The sequence below is a fragment of the Cuculus canorus genome, chromosome 24 (genome assembly GCF_017976375.1).
Source record: "Cuculus canorus isolate bCucCan1 chromosome 24, bCucCan1.pri, whole genome shotgun sequence".
Lineage (NCBI taxonomy): Eukaryota > Metazoa > Chordata > Aves > Cuculiformes > Cuculidae > Cuculus > Cuculus canorus.
In genome coordinates, this window is record NC_071424.1 from 3,096,666 (window position 1) to 3,118,803 (window position 22,138).

The 22,138-nt window shown below is 52.0% G+C and overlaps 2 protein-coding genes across 3 annotated transcripts; both read right to left on the minus strand.

Moving 5' to 3' along the window:
- Positions 1 to 22: 22 nt before the first annotated feature.
- On the minus strand, positions 23 to 17,596 carry PTPN22 (protein tyrosine phosphatase non-receptor type 22). Of its 2 annotated transcripts, XM_054087883.1 has the most exons (22): positions 17,006 to 17,596; positions 16,699 to 16,914; positions 14,551 to 14,659; positions 13,131 to 13,207; positions 12,113 to 12,208; positions 11,691 to 11,729; positions 11,301 to 11,372; positions 11,147 to 11,206; positions 10,573 to 10,715; positions 10,061 to 10,127; positions 9,147 to 9,224; positions 8,519 to 8,611; positions 7,052 to 7,128; positions 5,932 to 6,686; positions 4,885 to 4,968; positions 4,612 to 4,742; positions 4,078 to 4,105; positions 3,578 to 3,658; positions 3,197 to 3,291; positions 2,523 to 2,553; positions 1,750 to 1,827; positions 23 to 1,405 (listed from the first exon to the last, which is right to left on the minus strand). In XM_054087883.1, the coding sequence occupies exons 1-22, from the start codon at positions 17,012 to 17,014 to the stop codon at positions 1,341 to 1,343; spliced, it is 2,484 nt and encodes an 827-aa protein (XP_053943858.1). In that variant the 5' UTR covers positions 17,015 to 17,596; the 3' UTR covers positions 23 to 1,340. The 2 variants fall into 2 exon arrangements, 1 of the variants encoding a protein (XP_053943858.1); XR_008453545.1 differs by lacking the exons at positions 23 to 1,405; positions 1,750 to 1,827; positions 2,523 to 2,553; positions 3,197 to 3,291 and having other exon boundaries at positions 3,584 to 3,658; positions 4,612 to 4,710.
- Positions 17,597 to 18,327: 731 nt separating this feature from the next.
- BCL2L15 (BCL2 like 15) lies at positions 18,328 to 21,879 on the minus strand. Its single transcript, XM_009569800.2, has 4 exons — positions 21,690 to 21,879; positions 19,392 to 19,534; positions 18,989 to 19,204; positions 18,328 to 18,516 (listed from the first exon to the last, which is right to left on the minus strand). The coding sequence occupies exons 1-4, from the start codon at positions 21,793 to 21,795 to the stop codon at positions 18,499 to 18,501; spliced, it is 483 nt and encodes a 160-aa protein (XP_009568095.2). The 5' UTR covers positions 21,796 to 21,879; the 3' UTR covers positions 18,328 to 18,498.
- Positions 21,880 to 22,138: the final 259 nt, after the last annotated feature.

Genomic DNA, 22,138 nt, shown 5'->3' on the forward strand with positions numbered 1-22,138 from the left:
AACAGGGCTCTGTGCCCGTAAATACACTTTATTTCTACAGCACTTCTCACACATCATAAACCACTTCATTGATAACACCCCACTGCTCGAACGGCTTTTCGAGCAACAGTGGGGTAAAGCCTCCCGTGGGCTGGTGTCGCTGTTAGAAGGGTGACCTGGCGACAGCAGCTCAGCCCCCACGCCCACCACCGTCACGCTAAGGCAGCGTCCGTCTGGATGGCTTCGCTGACTGATACAATGGTACAACACACAAATATCGGCAGCAGGACTGTAAACAGGGTGAGGGCTGTTGTGGGTCTCTGTCCTTGAAAGAACAGGCGACGCCTTTGGGCACCAAGGCAGGCGCCTCTGGGCTGCGCCGGCACCAGTGGCTTTAGAGCAGCTTGAGCTCTCTGTTCCAGTTGTCAGTAGATTCCTTTCTCAACCAACTCCCCAAATCCCATTTTCTTTTTTTCTCTCTCTACGGGAAATTACTGCCATACAGCAGTTTCCATTGTCTTTATCCATCCACACTGAGGATACAAATAGCACTGGAATCTGGTTAGGAATCTCCTTTTCCAACATAGCCATCTAAAATCATAAATCCTTAAAACCAGCATTGCTTTAAAAACACAGTGATACTCTGCTTGCTGTCCTGGTGGTTTGGTTTGGTTTTATTCAGATGGCGAGGGCAGCTGGGTCAGCTCATTCTGCGGTCCATCACAGCGGTTCAGTTCCTGTGTGGTCAGTGAGCATCTTGGTCTTATTGACCAAAAATCCAGAGAAGTTATCTGATTCACTCAGATGGAAAAAAAACACTTAGAGAAATATTATTTCTGCAATCTGAGATGCCGATTCTCTTTCGGTCCAAGTAATGTAAACATCTGAAGAGGTGCGAGTCTCTGATTATGGCAGACCTGCACAGGTGAGTGAAGTTGCACAGAGGCAGCATCTGCGCAATCCACAGTCTTGTTCGGCTTTGGTCTGCTCCATATCACTCAAAAGTCTTCGCTGGATCCTGTCACCAGTGTGCACTGCTTTGTTTCAGAGAGCTCAAATCCGTCCCTTTAAAGTGAATAAGTTCCAAAACACAACAAAAATATATCCCTCCTTGGGATAAAACGTCTGTTCCCAGTGTTAGTTTATGTCCTGTAGTAAATTAACCAAAGGTGCTCCTGGTACTTTTGTCTTCTTTACCTTAGAACTTTAGTTGATGGAGAACGTGCAAGTGGTGCCTGAGCTGCAAGTACCATGCAACAGCCTTTGATATATTTATTTTGGTAGAAAACCTACTGGAATGAGCACTTAAAGTGCACCAGAAGGACTTTACAAATCTGTAATGCCAAATCTATAGGAGATATCTAAACGTTCCAGGCTGGTGGGGGATTTCTTGGTCCTTTGGGTTTTGAAAATCGATTCGCAAAGCCTAGGAAGAAATTATTTTTTTTTTAATGCAACAAATTCTGTACGTTGTGCGTGTTGATTGCATAATTCCTTAAGATAGTATAGTATTTGAAAATACTTGTAATTTCAGACACTGGAAAGGCAAACACACTCAGACTCCTCACGCATTGAGAAGCATTCATCAGAGCAGGTTTCAGGGTTTGTGTTTTCCACCCACACCTGTTCTTTAAGTGGATGAAGTTGTAAATGTGTAAAAAACAGTGTGATTTGTACTGTGGGCAGCTTGTTAGCGTTCAGCCTGGTGCCTGCGTTCAGACTCCCAGACCCAGGCACTTCCTATGTCAAAACACAAAGAGAAACACATACCAAAACTCAGAAAAGACCTGGGATGGTTTGACGGGGCCGGTTCCGATGGCTTTGTCAGTGCAAACGGGCTGGAGATGCCTAGAAATAAACAGTGAGTGGTTAGTCACTGCAGTAATTCCGTGCAGAGCTGGGCTTGGGAACAGCTGTGGGGAAGGTGGTACTGCCATGGGCACAGGGATGCTGGGCACCGGTGCTGTTTCCGCACAAGACAAAGTTCGGTACTTCCCATGCCAGCAGAGCTCAAATGCCACAAAGCCGTAAGGACAGAGCAGGGAGCGATTATACTACTGTGGCGCAATCTGCTGGGAAATGTTTGCTTAGAAGTGCTCTAAACAGGTTTTAACAGTCCTCTCTTCCAGATAAGCATTTAATTCTACATGAAAGCAATCTAATGAGAAACTGTGTATTTACGCTCTGAATAGAATCCGGAAAGGGGCTCATTCCCTGGAGCACCCCTATCCCCCATTTTAGAGCATTTATACCCCAACGCTGATTTGAATGACCTGGAGAGCTTGGTGATCTGGGCACGCCACAGCTGCCCCCAAGGCACGCAAAGGGCACTACGAGGGCACCACAGCATCCTGGTGATACTCCTAAAACAACCTATCCCATTGGGATGGCACTTGGCTAGCCAGCACAGCTCTGTGTGTCCCACGCTGAAGCGGGAAGGTGAGCAGGGTGCTTCACATTTGACAGTCTGGGTCTTGAAAATTCAATCCCACCTATACATGCTTAAAGCCATCAGAGAGGTGCACAGTAGCCTAAAAACTTACTGTTTTTCATATTCTTCAAGATTTTCAAGCTCTGTAAGGAAAGAGAAAAAAAAAAAGAAAAAGGAGGCTTGTTGGGAAAAAAATGTCAGAAGCAGTAGATCAGGTACTGTGATAAAGGCAATGGTAAATATCCATGGGTCACATCTCGTAAGAACTGTGTGCCTGGCAGCCAAAACCGAAATGCAGACTTATGCCATTCGCATCGCTTCAGGCTTATTTCTAAGCTGACCCAAATGCCTTTGGTTTGTGTTATTCTTGCTGTTTTCCTCAAATGCTTTTCTGCCTAACCCTAACATCCTGAGGTGCAGTTGCTCACGAGGATTGTTAACTACGGCCACAGCAAGAGGAGACTGGTGGGCAGCAGGGTCTGTCCTACACAGGAATTCAGACTCCACTCCAGCAACTTGTTCCAAGAGGAGCTGGCACTCCAGGTAGACAGTATGCTGAGGCGTAACCTTCCCTCGGGTATGGCTGTGCTGCTGCAGATGGGGGTTTGTTTGTGGTTCAACAGCAGAATACTTCTATTACTCTTGTTTCCTTGCCCTGAGTATGAGTAGGCTTGGGAATTTTCACAGGGCTGGTAGTGAGAAAGCAGCAATAGCTGTAGCAGGAAGGAGCTCCTCTCCTCACCTACTCTGTCATCGATAGCTTTTGGGTTGACTTGTTCCCCTCACCTTGCTTCTCCTGAAGCATTTCGTCGTCTCTTTCAATGATGTTTCTGAAGCGTTGTTCTCCGAGCCCGCAGAATTTCTTGCGGCAGGCTGCAGACCTGGGAATGCACACCAGAACAGAGTCAATGCTCGCTCAAGAACCCTCCTGCTTTTTTACTAAGTGCTTTGCCATTGCATTTCCTTTCTTCTACCGCAGCAGTTCTAGGCAGGTCCCCAGTTGTGTTTACTTTCTGGGTGTCTGCTGAACTTTCCTGCAGTGACACCCTGAAGCCCTACTGTTGGTAAAGCTTTGAACAAGTGGTCTACGATCTCCTTGGCTCTCTGCAGGTTTAGGTGTAAGTATAAAATCTCAGTTACACACCGAGAAAGTAACTCATCACTCACTTGCTGCATCAGCGAGAACAAATGACTCCGGGGTTCTTACAGGAAGCGGAGGAGGAGATTCAGAGCAATCCGGGGCTGCCTCTAAGAAAGCACGGATGAAAGAGTTGGTTACTTAGCTTTAAAAAATATTTATCTCTATCTCAGTTCATTGAGAGGTCTGCAGCGCTCTAATCGAGGTATCTCGCCTGTCTCAAAGGGAACACACATTGTGCAGCGAGGATGTGACAGCCCCCAGTCTGGGGGGACAGGGGACATTGTCACGTGCAGGGTGAGGCAAGAGCTGCGTGGGAAATACAGAACTGCCCCTCTGCTTGGCTGCAGAGCTGTCTGGTTCTGTTCAGAGCTGTTTGGTGGCAGAACTATTCAGCAACATGAAATTTCTGTCAGGCCGAGCACAGGTCCTGAAGGCATTTACTGAGTATTTTACTGAGTGTGGTAAAGCAGCTTCAGGAAAGGCAGGCCTGATTCCCAAAGAGTTTATCCCGGCATTAAACTCATACCTGTTTGTGGGCTCTGAAGCTTCACGCTCTAAAAACAAAAAAAACAAGGAAGGTGTTTGAAATGCCCACAACCAAACGTCATTCTCCCACACAGAAGGAAGTCAAAGGAGAGGAGGAACTGATGCTACAGGCAGACACCCTCCCACACACACCCCCCTTGCTCATGTAATGGGAGACAGACCCATACCTCATTGTTTCACTTTGCAAAGCTAGAGTTCAACTGTGGGATGATCAAGAGATGCCTACATGGTGTTCAGCTCTCTCCTGTTCTGCAGTGACTAACTCCCTGTCTCCTCTACCCTTCTCTAAAAGAGGGATGATATTTGTACTAGCTTGCGTGGGATCTAGGACCCAAAAAAGTAATGTTGTGAGTAAAGTAGGTGTGGGCAAGAAGGAGCCTGAGCAAGACCGCATCTTCCTCCCAGTCCTGAACCCTGAAATAATTTATGGGAAGTACCCAGTGTCTTTCTCAGAGAAGGAAACATGGTAAGGAAACTGGTGATAGTGCTGGAGAAGAGATAAAAAGCCACTCACCTTACATAGTCTCAGTCTCACTGAGTCAGTAAACACCTCTGAGTGAGACTCCCCACTCCACTCCAAAGACGTTCCGATACTTCTAGTTCTGGTTGGAAGCTGAAAATCAGAAGTGGCCAGAGGAAATTGTCCTGGAAACAGTTGAACACCAGAGAGGTAATTCCTCATTGCAGGCAGCCAGAGCCGAGGCACTGCTGGCTGCTGCAGTACCGCACAGACACGGGAAGAGCCCTCAGAGCTGCTCTCAGCCCCTGTGCTGCAAAATACACTTACCAGGATCAGTGGCCACAATGAAGGACTCCGGAGTTCGCTTGGGCAGGGGCGGAGGATTGTCGTCGTCTGGCTGTGGCAGGATGGCTGATTGCAGAGACAGGGTTACCCGTGTGACACAGCCTCGTGGGAGACCCACAGACCCTTGTCGAGACCCTGAGAGCTCCTGCCCAGCCGCGCTCCAGGGGTGTTGGTTGGACACCTCTAAGGTGTCCTTAAAAATCTTGATAGTCCTCAGCACCGTTTCCCCTGCTACTAGCTCCATGGCCCCAAGGGCAGAATTCCAGCAGTGTCGGCAGCAGAATTCCCGCTGCACAAAGGAAGTGGCGAGTGCATCCCCAGCACCCAGCCAGGCTGGCAGCTGGTGGTACCATTGCTGCTTGGCTTGTGCTGCCACCCCCATTGCTTCCCCAGGCTCTGGTATCCTGATAAGGAGCACATTTCTGGGACAAGGAATGCTGGGGGGCCCAAGCAGAACAAAGCTGAGCAAACACCAAAGCCACAGACAACAGGAAATGTCTGTCTGGGCCAGGACTGCCCAGACCAAGGAACAATTCTGCCACCTTCATACAGTGGGTGATGGTTTTAAGGCTACAAATCTGGTGGAACACCTGTACTGAAGTCCTGGTTCTCAGTCTCAGTGGGATGTCAGCATCCCCCTACACAACACTCGGCAGGGAGGAGTGGGTTTTGACCTGGAAACCAGACACTCAGAGAAAACCATTTCTGGGAGCTTCTTGGAGCACCCTGGTTTAGGAATTGGTCAGCACTCATCCCTGCCTTCCTGTGAGACCCATACCAATGTGACACAGTAGTCCAGAGGGGCCGTGTGATGCAAAACCCAATGCTGTTCTAAAATTGTTGGGTTTTTTTAAGGGAAAAACTTCAAGCAAGATGCAAGAAGTGCAAGGATGGAACCAGTTGCTCCCTCAGCTCCTGTGGGAGCAGCTACAGCCCTGCCTGGATGCCAAATCCACCACTCACCCTCTCCCCATCACACCACAGCCCAGAGAGCCCCACCCCAGCTTGTTGCAGTGCTGCATCACTTACTCGAGGCAGATCTCCCAGCGTCGGTCAGCGAGGGAGCGTGAGGGGACACGGACCGGGGTGGTGGGGAGCTGGCGGGCAGCAGCGGGGCTGCCACGGCACGAGATGGGAGAAGAGCATCCTGCCCCTCCACGAAGGACTTGCCAAACGCTGGAGACGCAGGGTCGTCTGGCGAGAGTGAAGAGAAGTAGGGGTCTTCTGCTGAGCAGAAGTGAGGGAGAGGACATGGCCCACGGTTTCTGTGTCTTGGGGGGCCATCTGCATCTCGGCTTGAGTGGTACAGTTCCACAGAGGAGAATCCATCCTGTTTCTTCACTTGAGAGCTCGAATAACAGGCGTTTGGCAACTGTGCGCTCGAGACTGGTTTTGTGTCCTCTCCATCCCATTCCCAGCCTTCTCCCCGCTGTGCCAGCACAAAAGGGGTCGATGCAGTTCGAGTCAGGGGTGCTGTGCCACGAGGCCCCTTCCTGCCTGCGCCCTTCGGATCCAGGTTTAGGAGCAGCTGCTCGGGAGCAATGCTGTTGAGCTCTAAGCTGTGGTGCTTCTGGAGAGTGTCCCTAGCATCCCACTTCTCAGCGGCAGCTGCCATCCTACAGCCAGCAAAGTTCAACATGCCGAAGGAGATTGCCTGTCTGATGGGAGGGACCCTGCCTCCAGAGCTGCCGTGTGCTCCTGGGGCAGAGGACGGTGCCGGAGGGGCTTTGCTTTGTGCCACCGGAGGAAAACGCTGATGTACATCCTGCTCCTCTTGCTCCGAGCTGCAATAAAGCACCATGACATGAAGCCAGAGCCATCTAGCACTTGGCAATCTCTGCTAGCCTACTAGTGAGGCCCCACAACTTTGCTCCTAATATCCAGGAACAGCCTCAAGCAAGGCACACGGGACAGGACTGTGCACACTGGTGCATCGCTTGAACACCATTAAATGGTGAACAGAGGAAGCCACTTTATGGGGCTCAATCCCAGTCAGTGAGAAGAGCAGAAATTATGTTAGGAACTAATACGGACTTCAAAATGGGACACAGGGAACTGTGTCACAAAGCATATGTGAAAAAAATGCCCCTTCCTGAATCGTATAGGTGGCTGAAAATACCAGCCTGGGATACTCATGCTATAGCCTTACCAGGTCAGTAATCTGAGAGAATAAAGATCTTCCACTGGAGCTGGTGATGGCTTGGCTACAAGATGTCTTGTCTGTGCCTAGGGAGAGAAAGGGCAGAAAAAAGGAGTGAGGAGGAAGAACTCAAAGAACACAAACATGCTATTTCAGGAGCTGGAATGTGTGCCAGCTACTTTTAATTATTAATGTGGTTTGGAAGTTACCACACCAACTTGAAAACACCGAGTCAGAGCTGAAAACTGAGGACAGAACCTCTCAAATAGCAATTCCCTTCAGAACCTTTTTGAAACAAGAGCACAGCATGCGGTGCACCCACCCAGCTGCCTGGACACCTGCAGCACAGCCTGCATGGGCACCTCTGCCTCCAGGACCCTGCGTGGGAGCTCAGCCTGGCAGTTGGGCGCTGGCTCCGTGCATGACACCGCAGCATGCGACCACCCCCTGCTCTGCAGAGGGCTCTCGGAGAGCAGCGAGGTGTAAGCAGGCAAGAGGTCTGGCCAGGAGCTACAAAACCACATCCGGGCTTGAACCGTTTCCTGCATTTTCTGTCAACCAAGTCTGGCATCTCCCTTGCTCCACAACATGCAGAAAAAGGCTCCGTCCGGCTCCTTTCTCACTCAGCTCTGGCTTGGAACATCCTGCAAATCCCATGGCAAAACCGAGGTGCGAGTCCCGCTGCAGGATGCTGTTCCCAATTCTTTAGATGAAACTGTCTGTCACAATAAGTTAACTGCGACTTTTCACCCTCTGTCTAAGAACCGCAAAGCGTTTCCTTCAGCCAGCCTGCAGGCAGCTACGTGGGCACTGTGTGGTTCGTGCCAGCAGGCACAGAAGCACAGCAAGAGCAAAGAAAAGCTGAACCAGAGGGTTTTTTGGGGATGTTCCTGTTTATAGGCAACATCATACCTGAACAACATCATTTTTCTTCAGGTATCTATCAGGTTTGAATGAGCTGGATGTGTTTTTTCACAAGCTATTTTAGCCTGCTTTCCCATGGGTGGGCTGTAACGCTCACTGCCCCTCCAGGACACACCGTGCCGCAGATGGACGCTTTTAGCCACGCCACCTGTTGCACCCCAGCTTCCTAAACTGGGCTCAAAGTCGCTCTGCTTCTTGTGAGCACCCCATGAATACAAGTTTCACTGGCACAGCCACATGGAAATCAGCCATGACTGGAGGAGAAAGCTGGTGCTTTGTCTATTCACACTTTACCTTAAGTGATTATAGAAGTGTACATAAAATGGGTTTGAGGCAAGAAGAAATTTAGTTCTCACTTGGAATCCTGTGATAAGCATTGCATGTTCAGGGATGGATGCTGGTGGGTTGACTTGAGCAGTTTGGGCATAAAGGGTAGTGGAAAACATGATGATTCATCCCTGATCTGCAGAGGAGACCTCTGCAGGAGGAATCTGGGTTAGAGACAGCATGCCTGAGGCTGGGAGAGGCACTGTGTTTATCCTGGGGACTTACCTGTGAAGCAGCAGAATCCTCCTGGGTGCTGAGTGCTTTAATTTGCCTCTGGAAGAGCTTGATCACCGCATCGTAAACCAGTTCATACTGCTCCTGTGAGCCAGAGAGAAAATACAGCTGTGAGAGCCAGCACCTACACTGGAAATTGGTCACCTCTGACCCCAACCAGCAACAACCCCCCAGGAGAAGCTGCCACTTTCCGGTCCCTGCATAGGGTGAGTTCTCAGAAGCGGTAGAAGACACAGCTTTAAGAGGGCTCAGACTGAAGCATTTGGCAGGGGGTTGGGGTGCACAAACAATGCTGTTCTGCCTTGAGCTTCCTCTTCAGCCTATCTCGGCTGAGAAGAGTTCCCACTCTGTTTCCTGGACAGTCCCTTGCTTCACAGCTCGAGCTTTCGATAAATCAGGCTGCAAGCGCTCAGCTATTCCAGCTGTCTGCAAGGACACGGTCAGCACCAAATCCATTTCTGCAAAGTCATTCCTCTGTGCAAAACAGGGACCTTGCAGACCATCCACAGCTCTGGTTCCCAGCAGCACAGCTGCTCTCTGCTTCCTTCCTGCAGTCTCTCCTGGGGAGAAGCTGAGTCCCCAGGATGAGCAGGACACCAGTGGGATATCCCAGACGTACCTTGGTCTGCACCAGGGTTGGCCTTTGCGTCCTCATCTCCTGCATCAGACTGAAAATGCTGAAGTTCACCGGAACAATCTTGCAAGAAAGAAAAATTACAGAAAGGTCTAATTCCAAGCAGCTTCCAAGTCGTGACGCATTTTAGAGCAGGATCCACAATCCAGACCTGCTATTGCAGGAATTCTTAGACAAGGACCTGCTCACAGTGACATTTTTGCTACGAACCAGCTTCCCTCCTCCCTCCTGCGTTGAACTTTGTGGAAAATACCCTGTTTAGAATGGCATCGGTAGCAGCTGTGAATAGCACGAAGGGCAAGGCACTGATTCCCTGGGTCAGTGGCTCCAGGGTTGCTGCGGTGCAGAAAGCAGCTGCTCCTTAGTCCCAGCAACCTGCTGCAAAGCCAGGGACTCCTGATTATTACACGTACGTATTTACTGCAGCCAAAATAAAACAAAGTGCTAGGTTGGAACCTTTGGATTTCTGACACCTCAGTGTGGAGAGGCACATCTAGGCAGTAAAGTGGTATTGAAGACTAAAGGCCAGCAGAGAGCCAAGTTCCATGATCCAAAAATCCTGCCAAAGGGAGCAATGGGAAGGGGGATTCTGCCCTATCAGCGCAAGCGCTGGGGCTGTTGGCGTCAGGATGCGGAGGCAATGGTCAGCGTGTGGATGATGTGGAGCCTAAAGAGAGGGAAGCAGCACAAACTGGGAATGGGGCGGAAGGGGGTGTCTGCAGTTTGTCTCCAGTCACGCTGCGGGGAGTTCTTGCGTGTAGCTGTCACCCAAAATCCATCTGTGTGCAATCAGTGAAGGTGAAAGGGGGAATGAGGTAGAGAGATGTGAGGGAGAGGCAGAGATGCTGCAGTGCTGCCTGCAGGTGCCATTCCAAGAGGCAGACGAGGCCGACACTCACCCCATCCTTCAGCAGCTTCTGGGTGTAGTCAACTGCACAGATGACCCCGGTTCTCCCGCAGCCGGCACTGCAACGACAGTCCCAGCAGAGTTGTCCGCAGAGGCCAGCGGATGGGCACGCTGCATCCTCCAACAGGGACATTTGAAAATGATCTGCACATCCTCCCATCCCACAGTGGGGAAGGTGCAAACCCGCACCATGGCCTCCTGCTTCTCCCATCCCGCGCGAGGCTCCGCTTGCCCAGGCTCTGCTGCAGGTGGAGGGCACATCCCGTGCTCCTGCCCACAGTTCCTGGTTCTCCTGTGGTGACCAGCCCAGCATGGACATGCCCAGTTTCTCAACTGGTCGTGCTGTCGCTGGCCTGCTGCCACACATCTCCTTTCCTTTCACCCAGCTGTGTTGGCTCTTTGGAGGACACCTTTGTCCTTAGGACTTCCTACCCGAGGAGCCTGACCGCGGGCTCGTGCTGGCTGCTCCGGGCAGCCCTTCCGTCTGGTGATCAGCTCACTCACCTGCAGTGGACACAGATGGGGATGCTGTCATCCAGCTGGTAGCAGCGTATCTCACTTACGAGCTCCAGAATGGGGTCAATGGATGAGGGGATGTCGTGGTCTGGCCAATTTCTATAGTGGAACTGGTGGACGGTACGGATTTCCTACAAGAGGAGAAAAGCACTGGCAGGGTCTGGGGCTGGCCTGTGCCTCCCGGAGGATGCTGCCGCAGCTCCCATGGGCATGGGCTGGAATGTCAGCGTGGCAAGGGGAGGCTGGTGTGCTGCAGGCATCTCCAGGCCCCCTCTGCACCGGCAGGCAGAGGGCAGAGGTGCGGTTTGTAGCTGCTGTGGCTACAAAAGCAGCATGGACTTTCCACAACGTTCTAGCTGTTACCTGCTGGCTGGGTCTGATTTGTCACGACTGGCAAACAGCGTCAGAAACTGAGGGCTGAGTTAGTTAATTTTTCACTCTCTTTGTTCCTTTGGCTGCTGTCAAATCTAATTTTCTGCACAAAGTGTGCCATGGTTCCATATATTATTTATACGCTAAAGCCAGCTGAGATGCATTTCTTGCCCTGATCTCTCCTGCTTACCTCGTTCAGGGTCACCTTTAAAGTCCTGATCACAAACTCGGTTTTCATCTCTTCAGCTTCCTGCAGAAGAAGAAGTTAGAGTCACACTTTCTGTGGTTGACCGAAGTTTCCAGCGCACATGATGTGACGTGGTGCTCGCCACAGCCGTACTCACACAGGCGACGGAGAAAGGGCCACACTGCAGCGGAGAGCCGCCCACCTCTGCCCAGTACCGCTCACACTTCTTCTGTTGGGAGAAGCAGGACACATTCAGGTACTCATCACCAGCTCATCCACACCATCTCCTGTCTCACTTGGCAGGACAAAACATGCTGGGAGGAAGCCCTGCTCCAGCCTCCCCTTCCCTGGAGACATCATTGCTGGGTTTTCCCTTCCAGAGAGGCTTATCTACACTACTGCAAATCGTTTAAGAATCTCCAGATGGAGACTCGGTGAACTGCTCATACTAAACAGAAATTAACTGTTGCTGATGAGGTTTAATAACGACCTGCACCTCTCCACACTGCCTGGGCACTGCTACGGCTCTGAAGCATTCGTTACTCACCTTCCCCATCTCAAACTCCATACAAGCCATGACCACAACCTGCAGAAAGAAGGTTTATTAGAAAAGTCTAAACACGGGCAACAAACTCAAACTCATCACTCACGGGTGTTTGTGGGGGGTTTCTGTGAGCTGCCTTCTCCAATGTCTCGCACCACCAGCCAAACCAAACCCAGGACCTCACCCCCTGCCCAGGCACGAGAACCTTTCCCACTCGGGGCCCAGGTGCAGAGACAGCCGCAAGCAGATGCGTGCCTGGGCACGAGTGTGGAGGAGGCTCACGGGAAGGATAAGGGGTACACGCAGCTTCTGGGGTAAAACCCTGAGGCTCCCACCCTCTGCTCAGTCAACAAGGACTGCTGGCGGGCTGTACGGACAAGTTTTCTTTCAGAACTAAAAAAAAGGCATATAAAAGTACAACTTACCAGGACCTTATACTCCCAAATCATCCTCCAGAAATCAATGACAGTGGTGGGGAGAGGACCTTGGGTTGCAATGTATGCTCTTGGCCCATAGACACCCTAAAACAGCATTTGAGTCAGACTTGGAGACATATTCACACAGTTCACTGACAGAAATAAACTCATTCCTCTTTCTGAGCCTTCCTTCTATTCAAGGAACCCATTAAGAGTTTAAAAGGGCTTTATATAGTTAAATTTTAGGCACCTGTGTTAAATTAAGCAACCAGAAACCAGTGGTGTGCAAACCTCCCAAAGACAGACCCACGCCCAGGAGGCCACCGAGCCCCAGAGGCCACCAGCTCTTGCAGTGCATTTGGGAGCAGGGAGGTGACGCTGCAAGAGCTGAAGCAGCTCCACAGTGTGTGGGTTGGCACATCTGTGCTGCTGAGCAAAGAATGAGCTGACCCCCTTGTGAAGGTCCACTCTGCTGCAGGCAAATTACAACAGGGTTCTTGGTGGGGAATGAAGGAAACCCTCTGTCTGTCAGAGAAGGGTGGTGAGCTCTGGAGAGTTCCAGAGCATATGGAGCTCCTGATGGAGAAGCGTCCCGCATTGACTCGTGCTGTTGCTCGCCGCTGCAGCGGGTCTCGGTTGCGCTGAGTGCATGGCTTCCTGCCTCTGCACTAGTTTCAGATGAGGTGATTCTGGCCAGGGGTGATTTTGCACCAACCCAACAGAGGCAGTCATACTGACCCGGAAGCCGGGGCTGTGAGCCACACGTTGTTCCATCACCCGCCCCAACACAAGCGCATGTCCCTCACCTCGTATCCTGGTGCCTCTGTGCTGCACTGGGGCATTTTGGAGGCTCCCTGACTGTACACATCTTCTTTACGTCAGTTATTCCTGAGCACAGCCCAGAACCTCCCACACAGTCCTATCACCAGAGCCCCAGGACCAGCTCCTTCTGGGGATCAGCTCCTTCTGAGGGCTACAGCCGCTACGAGAACCTTTGCAGGGCAAAACACCGCGAAAGAAGCGATACCTTGATGAAGTTGGCATTGATGTAATCAGAATCTGCATCCGATGTAATCAGGGACAGCTCCACTCTGCTGTGGTCAACTGCAAACACAAAAGGAGAAGCAACAGCAGTTACCGTTTGTCTTTCATGGTAGTTGAGCTCCTTGGACTGCAGCACGAGGTGCTTTGGGGTAGCACGTACACCAGAGCTCGCATCCCCGAGCAGATGAGTGGCTGGGCCAGCAGCTAATGCTTCCTCCTGCACCTACCAAGAGCCATGCATGGAATCGCTGTTGCCCACACGTGAGCAGCGGACAGTCCAGCTCTCATCCAGAGCATGGGGAGGGCTTAGGCAAGAGCTGCAGATGCTGCTGCTACCCAGTGCAAGGCCAACATCCTCCTCTGGCCATAGAATCGTAGGATAGTTTGGGCTGGAAGGGACCTTAAAGATCATGCAGTTCCAACCCCCTTGCGGCGTGCAGGGACACCTCCCACTGGCTCAGGCTGCCCAAGGCCCATCCAACCTGGCCTTGAACACCTCCAGGGATGGGGCAGTCACAGCTTCCCTGGGCAACCTGAGCCAGTGTCTCACCGCTTTCATGGTGATGAAATTCTTCCTAATCTCCAGTCTAAATGTGCCCCTCTCCAGTTTATACCCATTCCCTCTCATCCTATCCCCACCAGCCTTTGTGAACAGCCCCTCTCCAGCTTTCCAGCAGCCCCTTCAGGTACTGGAAGGTTGCTAGAAGATCTCTTCTGAGCTTTCTCTTCTCCAGGCTGAACCACCCCAACTGTCTCAGCCTGTCCTTGTAGGGAAGGTGCTCCAGCTCTCAGATCATCTTTGTAGCCTCCTCTGGACCCATTCCAACAGCTCCATCTCCTTCTTATGTTGAGGATTCCAGAACTGGACACAGTATTCCAGATGAGAGCTCACAAGAAAGGAGCAAGCCAAGCCTAAAATCACCCTGCGCTCCATCTTATGAGCTCAAGTCAGGTCTGTGGGGTTAGATTAGGGTGTTTTTGAGCTTGAATGGATGGAAGGGATATTCTGCTCTTATCCTGGGGCAGACTCTCCTTTTGAGACCACTGTACAGTTTTTGCCTGTAGCATGCTTTGTACATGGCAGAGTCACCTTTGTCCAAACCCGTTCTCTCAACGCCTTGGAAAACAAGCAGGTGCACCTACCCAGAAAGCCTACAAGGCTAATCCTTAGAGGATGTGTTTCTTACTGAACAGAAGTTCTGCTGTTCATAGAAAATGCATGCCAAAGTCTTCCAGACCATGCACTGCAGCGAAGACAAAGCCCTAACTCTGAGCAGCAGGATTCAAGGGCAGCTGACGGCCAGCGGTGCGCTCACACCAAGCAGCCGCGCACCGGAGGATGAGAACAGACTCCAGCTAGGGGAAAACCAGCTGAGCAGGAACATTTGCCATTTCCAACTTACAGGGTAAGATGTCCTTGTATCTGTTCTTCTTGATGTTCTCTGGTTGCTCAGCTGCTGTTGTGGGGTAGATTTTATCCGCTCTGTACTTTGTTGACTGCCTTTTCAGCTTCTGTGATAAAAGAATGGAACAAATTACAGCAGATGTGTTACACACAACACCCTACCAGGGAGGACGTGCGAAGGTCGCTAGGGGTCAGGTTCGCTACCGCAAAGCAAGGTCTCACCATTAATTCTTTCCTGAGCGGCTTTTCTCAAGGTATTCAAAGCAAGAAGAGAGAGAGATAAAATAACGTTCACGGAAAGGGTCATTGGGCACTGGAACAGCTGCCCAGGGAGATGGTTGAGTCACCATCCCTGGAGGTGTTTAAGGGACCGGTGGATGAGGTGCTGAGGGGTATGGTTTAGGGAGTGTTAGGAATGGTTGGACTCGATGATCCAATGGGTCCCTTCCAACCTAGTGATTCTATAAAAGAAGCCACCTGAGAGCCCCAGCACAGGCTTCTGAATAACGGAAAGCATGAGCCGAGGCAGTGGCCGCACGAGGCTGGGGCATGTAGGCTTCTGATGTACCCCGTACAGCGCATAAAGCATCACCCTGACAAATAAGTGAGGCACAGTGGCACTCCCTCTTCCAATGCAAGCCCAGCTCCCGGGGCATCACTTGATACCGATGCCAGGCTCACAGCTGAGGCTCTGAATCGCCTGAATTGTCTGTACGTGACGTAAAACTGCGTGGGAAATGCCTACACAGGAGAACGCGAGAGCAGCGAGGCTCAAACCCTGGCTGTGAGGCTGCACAAACAGAAAAAGGGGACTTAAACAAAAAAACCCTGGCGCTTACAGCAATACCACTGCAATTTGTAGACCTCTTCCCAGTACAAGAGGAAACACAGCCCTGACCACTTCTACCTACCTCACCATTGGGACATCGACGCGGGAGGGGGAAACTCAGCAGCCTGTGATAGAATTTTGTTCCATGGAACAACAGGCAGTCACTGCAGACACAGATTAATCACTTCCCTCCGACCCAGACACCTGGAAACCACGCACTAAGCTTTTCCCAAGCGTTTGAAACACCAGTTGTCAACGGGACAGCAACGCAAGGCTGGGTCTCCGAGGAGTCCTCCGTAGCCCTGGCACCTTCCGAGAACCCCTTGCCTGACGCAGCCCCTGGCCGGGACGGTTGCTCGGAGGTGGTGGTTATCGGGGTGTTTGAGACCTCTCAGGTCTTACAAATGTACTGGTTTTACCCTTCCCTACGTCTGCTAAAGCTGGGCAATGCCTTTGCTCCTCGGAGCAGCACAATCAGCCTGCTGGAGCCTCCTTCCTCCAACCGATGGATCAGCAGCCGTCGCCAGCCATCGGCATCCACTGCAAGAGAGCGGATCGCTGGCGGAGACAGCCCCTGCCACCCAAACCAATCAAAAGATGTCAGTGAGCTCACACATCGGGGCACTGCACGGGGCTCCACCAGCCAGATATCACACAAGGGACCAGAGAAGGCCAGTGGCATCAGCATTTTTGCTAATTTTGCCTGTAGAGAATAAGAAATTCATTTCCAGGAGGGGCCAAAAGTGCTGCTGGACACAGAGGAAGAGCACACTTTGCACACGGATGCACGAGACCTTCCATGTCGCAGCACTGGCAGTTGGAGAAATAGCCGGTCCAGCTGCTCCTCACACCTCAGCCAAGGTGGTGATGAGAGGTGGGATGGTCCCAGCTCTGCAGGCGCTACAGGGACAGCGGGGGGTTTCCATTGAGATGGAAAAAAGAAAAGCCATCTCCAGGAGCAGCCAGAGATCCCTGGCAGGAGCACAGGTACCACAGGTAGCAGGCAGGGAGAAGGGGCCATGGCTCCATGGATGGGTTACCAGGTGCAGCACAACCGCCTCCTGACAAGTGCATCCATGGAGCAGAAAACAGGAAGCACCAGGGTAATTAAAAAGCAAACAGTTTGACTTTGAATGCAAACTATTAAATTACTCCTCTGTCTTTACGTTCCCTTCACCCCAGTTAATTCCTGTGCCTCTGAAGTTCCTACAAAATCCTGCTGTCACGTGCAGATCACATCCCCGTTGGAGGAGAAGTGACTGAGCAGTTCCCTCTAAAATCAACTGAAACACAGAGCCGTGCTTTGAGTGAACTTACCAAAAACTCCTCTACAAACTCTTCTCGGTTGAGCTTCTTGCCTTGAGCCCTTTCCAGGTTCTGCAGCAGAATCTCCCGCTGGTCCATGTTGCTGGAGACGGAGCGTGGCTGGGCTGCCGAGCCCGGGAGCGGACATGGCAAGTGCCTCCCGCAGCGGAAAGCACCAGCCCGGAGCGTGCTCGCGGCAGGCTGTGGTTTACTGACTTCATCACAAGCCTTAAAGGAAATTAATACGTAACACATAGCATGGACGAATAACAAACCAAACCCCACAGCCTGCGGGCCTGGCACCTCCTTTCCAACCCACCTGCATCATGCAAGAGCCTCATGGCAGGGGCCAAGCTGCCCTGTCCCTCGACCACTGCCTGCCCAGCTCTTTCCCCGTGCACGGCACCGTGAAGGTGGGCAGACATTGGAGACCATTGGAGCCAAGAATGCCAACTTCCACTGCCTTTAAGCTCCACTGCCCGAGGGATCAGCACAGCAGCTGAGAACCCACACCGGAGTGGCTGCGCTTGCTGCCAGGCAAAAGGCTTCAGACTCGGGATGCGGGGCTGCTAGGAGAGCCTCTAGCGCGGTACAGAACATCCACAGTTCCCCTTCATACTCATCGCTTCGCCTGTTTTCCACGCTACCTGCAAAATGCTGTGAAAGAACCCTACAGGCGGGCGCTGAGCTCCAAAACCCAGGGCCCATGAGTTGCTCCCTGAGCTGCACCGCTGTGTCCGAACGGTGAAAACCTATGGGCATGCTCCAGGTTAATTCTTCCAGCTGCAATTCCCCATCCCTGGTAGTGTGGTCTAGAATCATAGAATAGTTTGGGTTGGAAGGAATCTTAAAGATCATCCAGTTCCAACCCCCTTCTCCAGGCTGAACAACCCCAACTCTCTCAGCCTGTCCTCGTATGGGAGGTGCTCCAGCCCTCCGATCATCTTTGTAGCCTCCTCTGGACCTGTTCCAACAGCTCCATCTCCTTCTTATGTTGAAGATTCCAGAACTGGACACAGTGTTCCAGTTGAGGTCTCCCAAGAGAGGAACAGAGGGGCAGAATCCCCTCCTTCCCTGCTGGCCACGCTGCTCTGGATGCAGCCCAGGACACGGTTGGTTTCAAGACTGCGAGAGCACATTGTTGGCTCACGTCGAGCTTCTCATCAACCAGAAGTGAGGGTCAAATCCATCTCCAGCAGACTATAGAAATCCAACTAATTATGCCAGCCTGATCCATGTCACTCACTGTCAGTAACATCACTGGGAATCACATTCTTTCCAACATCTTGCATTTTGCGTGAAGACTCCAGGCTGGCTGTGCCGAGTCTGTTTCTCTTTCCAGTTGTAACTGGGGCCATTCCATGTATTCCCCTTCTGAGTTTTCTCACAGACAGGGCAGGGAAGAGCTCCAAGATCTCTGCACCCAGCTGCCCAGAGGCAAAGGGCTGCGGATCTCTCTAAAAGAGCCATCACCCATCAAACCACTGCGGAAGAATAGAGAGATTTTAGGATAACCAATGGAGATATGTTTTAAAGCAAATAATCATCCGATGAGGCTGCGGCACCGAGCACAACCTAGAAACCTTGACTGAGAGTGAAACCACTTTTATGGCTAAATTTAAGAGAATACAAGAGCAAAACTAAATAAGAGAGTCATTTATTAATTTTTGTTTACAGTGCGATAGAATCTTTTACCCATTGCTTATGTGCACAGTTCTTCTTACAGCCTCTGGAAGAAATACAACAGCATTTCTCCCCGTTAAATCAATGAACACCCATCGGCGCCTTCTGGGAAGCAGCAGAGCCTTCCTGTCAGCTGCCCAGGTTCTCCTGAAAACAAACAAAAATCACCATCGTAGGTGTTTCAGAGAAAAATTTCAAGACAGGGTTAAAGGAACTGGCAGAAAAGGATGTGGGATGGAGGGACAGGTGACCTGCCTGCTGCTGCCACCCTCTCGCTGGCCGATTCCACCCCTCCCCGGGTCAAAGGCACCAAGTAGGGTCTGTGCCGTTGTGAGCAGGATGGTGCTTTCTGTACAGCACGTCCTTCGTTATTCCATTCTCATCAAAGGAGCAAGCTGAGCTCCAAAGATGCTGAGACAAGGAATTTAACCCCAATACTGAGAGGCAGATGGGAAGTTTGATGCTGACTCCAGTAAGACATCACCGAGCCGTGCTCTGTGCCCGGTGAGCTGGTGCATGTGTCTGAGGGGACGTGCTGGATATTGGTGATGAGCCAAGAGACACGAAGGAAGAGCCACAAACATCCAGGCAAACATCACTGCCACTTCCATGTCCTTACCCATCCGCCGCAGGCTTCAATGTAGCTTCTCACTTGTGGATTTCCGTTAATCACACTGACTAATTGGCTGGGATGCACCATGGCTGGGATTTTCTTAGCGAGATGCATTAGCAGTTTCACAGAAACACAGAGGAAAGCTTTCTCATAGACCAGCTCAGGGTGTTGGTGACTCCAGCTCCTGCTGAGGGAGTCCACGGCAGTCCCAAACCTCTCCATCTGCAAGCACAGAGAGGCCAGTTGGAGCTTCTTTTTCAATGACAGAGGGAGAAAAGGCAACTCTGCCGCTTCTTGACGGCTTGCACGCCACCCATGATGGGACCGTGGGCCTCCTGCCCTTCTCCTCAGCCGCTGGCTGCAGTGCCAGCCGCATCGTTCCCCAGGACCAGGACCAGGCACGCTTTACCTTTCCCTTGAGGACGTCAGCAAGAGCCTCCGAGGAAACCCTTTCAAAGTCCATGTTGCACTGGTCCCCCATCTGCCGCAGGCGACTGGCGATCACCACAGGGTCAAACGCCGTTGGGGGCTCCTCCGCCAAAAGCAGCGGCCCTGGAGCAGAGAGCGTAGGGTGAGGGGCTCCCGCACGGTGCCTTAAAGGCAAGGAAAGAGAACCCACGCCGCCAACACAGCCTCTTTGCCTGCTGCCTCCGGAACGCTGCCTTCAGCAGACACCACAGAGTTGCTGCCTCGAGGGCTGAGGTGTGAACGAAGCACAGACCTTGGACGAGACACAGCAGGAAAGGTAAAACCAAAGTCCCTAAGAAATATCTGACAGCCATCGAAGGGTCATCGATTTACAGGGAGCACAAGGCCATGTTCCATGGGTTTGTCCCGGTCTCTCTGCTTGCCAGACGCAAGGAAGGAAGGTCGGAGGAGAGGGAAAACATCTCAGCTCCCTCTGTGGACCGTGGTGACACGGCAGCATCGATCGGATGCCGAAGTCCTGCCTGCATCCCCCAGCATCTCGAGGCTGCAGGTCATCACAGCCTTTGGAGAACGCGGGTGTTGTACACATGGTCCCTTCTGAGCCAGCGCAGATCGCACTCGTAGCAACCCAGATTTGGGGAGGTTCGCACAGAGGACCAACAGACAAACCGGAAATTTCAAATACATGAAACCATTAGAAATTCTCAGCTAAACTGCTTAAAGGCAGGGGAGCACCTCAGTTAAAGCATTTTCCCCTTAAAGCATCCTGAGGGGAAAATCTCAACCGAGTGTTATTTGCTTTGTCTGAACATCGCCCAAACAAGGCTCAGCCACGAGCTGCCCGACACCGAAAGCCTCAGCAAAACCGTTTACCATGTCTGGCTGAGTCCTAAGGAACTGAAAGCAGGATCTTTCGACATAAAGTGGTGGGCGACTTGATCTGGAGGCATCGCTTCCTGATCCAGCCCCCTCCCTCCTTCAGCCGCTAATTCATGCTCCGCGTCCCTCGATCCGGAGCCAGTGCTCAGTGCCTGTGCCTCCCACGGCTCTGAGACGGTTTCTCAGTGCTCCGGACAGTGGAAATAGAGGCACAAGTGTCGACTCTAGGAGAGGGAAATGAGCTACACAGTAGCAGGGAGTTTTTCAGGCAAAATGACAAAGTCTTGTAAAGCTTTTGAGAAGTGAACTTTGCTGTCTAGTGGCAGTAAGATCCCAGTGTTTCCTGGGACAGTTTTAACTGGTTTGTGGATGAGAAAATAATGGGAAGAGCGATTTGAATATGATATCCAGGCCAAATGCCGCGTCCTGCACTTGGGGCACAACAACCCTGTGCAGTGCTACAGACTGGGAGAAGAGTGGCTGGAGAGCTGCACGGAGGAGAAGGACCTGGGGGTGTTGAGTGACTGAACATGAGCCAGCGGTGGCCCAGGTGGCCAAGAAGGCCAATGGCATCTTGGCTTGGATCAGACACAGTGTGACCAGCAGGGCCAGGGAGGTTATTCTCCCTCTGTACTCGGCACTGGTGAGACCGCACCTTGAGTACTGTGTTCAGTTCTGGGCCCCTCACCACAAGAAGGATGTTGAGGCTCTGGAGTGTGTCCAGAGAAGAGCAACGAAGCTGGTGAGGGGCTGGAGAACAAGTCTTACGAGGAGCGGCTGAGAGAGCCTTGAGAAGAGGAGGCTGAGGGGAGACCTTATTGCTCTCTACAACTGCCTGAAAGGAGGTTGTGGAGAGGAGGGAGCTGGGCTCTTCTCCCAAGTGACAGGGGACAGGACAAGAGGGAATGGCCTCAAGCTGCGCCAGGGGAGGGTCAGGTTGGATATCAGAAAAAAATTCTTCATGGAAAGAGTCATCGGGCACTGGAACAGCTGCCCAGGGAGGGGGGGGAGTCACCTTCCCTGGAGGTGTTTAAGGAACGGGTGGATGAAGTGCTGAGGGACATGGTTTAAGGGAGTGTTAGGAATGGTTGGACTCGATGATCCAGTGGGTCCTTTCCAACCTGGTGATTCTATGATTCTATGAAAATTCCAGGTTTCTGGCAGTGCTGCCAGTGTTGCCCCAGGAGCAGAAGGCAGCTGCCCGGCCTCCACAGCCCATTCCTGACTGCCGAGGAGGAGTGCCAGGGGCTGCCCGGCATTCCAACAGCTTTACTTTGCTCTCTTTTCCCCCAAAACAGAGATAGCTTGGAAGTCACGACAAGCCTGCGTTTTAGGAAACCCAACAACCCCTTCCCTTACAGTGGTCAGCCAAAGCGCTGCTCTGTCACACCAGCCCTACCTCCCGAGTCAGTCTCCAGGCTCCGGTAGCTGCTCTCCTCTTCGCTCAGGAGGTCGAAGAACAAAGCTTCCACCACGCACTGGGTCTGCTCCTCAAAGGTGCCCATCGCAGCCCGTCTCCCCGCTGCGGAGCTGCCGCTCTTTGCAGGTGAGCTTTGCTTCTGGACTTTGGCTTCTTTTTCCCAGAGCTGCACAGGTTCTGGGAAGAGCGTGGGCTCAGGCTCCTCCTCAGCACAGCGCGGCACACGGATATTTGCTCGCTGGCATCATTCAAGTTATGGGTGTGGTGTAGTTTCAAGATAAGCTATTCCTGTCCAGATAACCTGTAAATCCATGTTTCAGCTGATCAATCACAGCCAACGTGCTCATTCTTCAAGAAAACTGTCCAGATAAAAAGGCTGGAAAGCCCCAGGTCCCATCCCGGACACAGAGCAGCCTTGGTTCAGCCAC

Bases quoted from the DNA above. Each gene is read 5' to 3' on its own strand.
- PTPN22 (XM_054087883.1), bottom strand. The intron at 12,209-13,130 runs GTATCGCTTCTT...ATGCTGTTTTAG, and splicing joins TCAATGCCAACTTCATCAAG to GGTGTCTATGGGCCAAGAGC. The intron at 4,969-5,931 runs GTAAGTGATGCA...CTCTGCAATCAG, and splicing joins CGCTGGGAGATCTGCCTCGA to CCATCCTGCCACAGCCAGAC.
- BCL2L15 (XM_009569800.2), bottom strand. From the start codon at position 21,795: ATGGGCACCTTTGAGGAGCAGACCCAGTGCGTGGTGGAAGCTTTGTTC. The intron at 19,535-21,689 runs GTAGGGCTGGTG...TCTCTGCTCCAG, and splicing joins CCTGGAGACTGACTCGGGAG to GGCCGCTGCTTTTGGCGGAG. The intron at 19,205-19,391 runs GTAAAGCGTGCC...CTGTGCTTGCAG, and splicing joins CTGACGTCCTCAAGGGAAAG to ATGGAGAGGTTTGGGACTGC.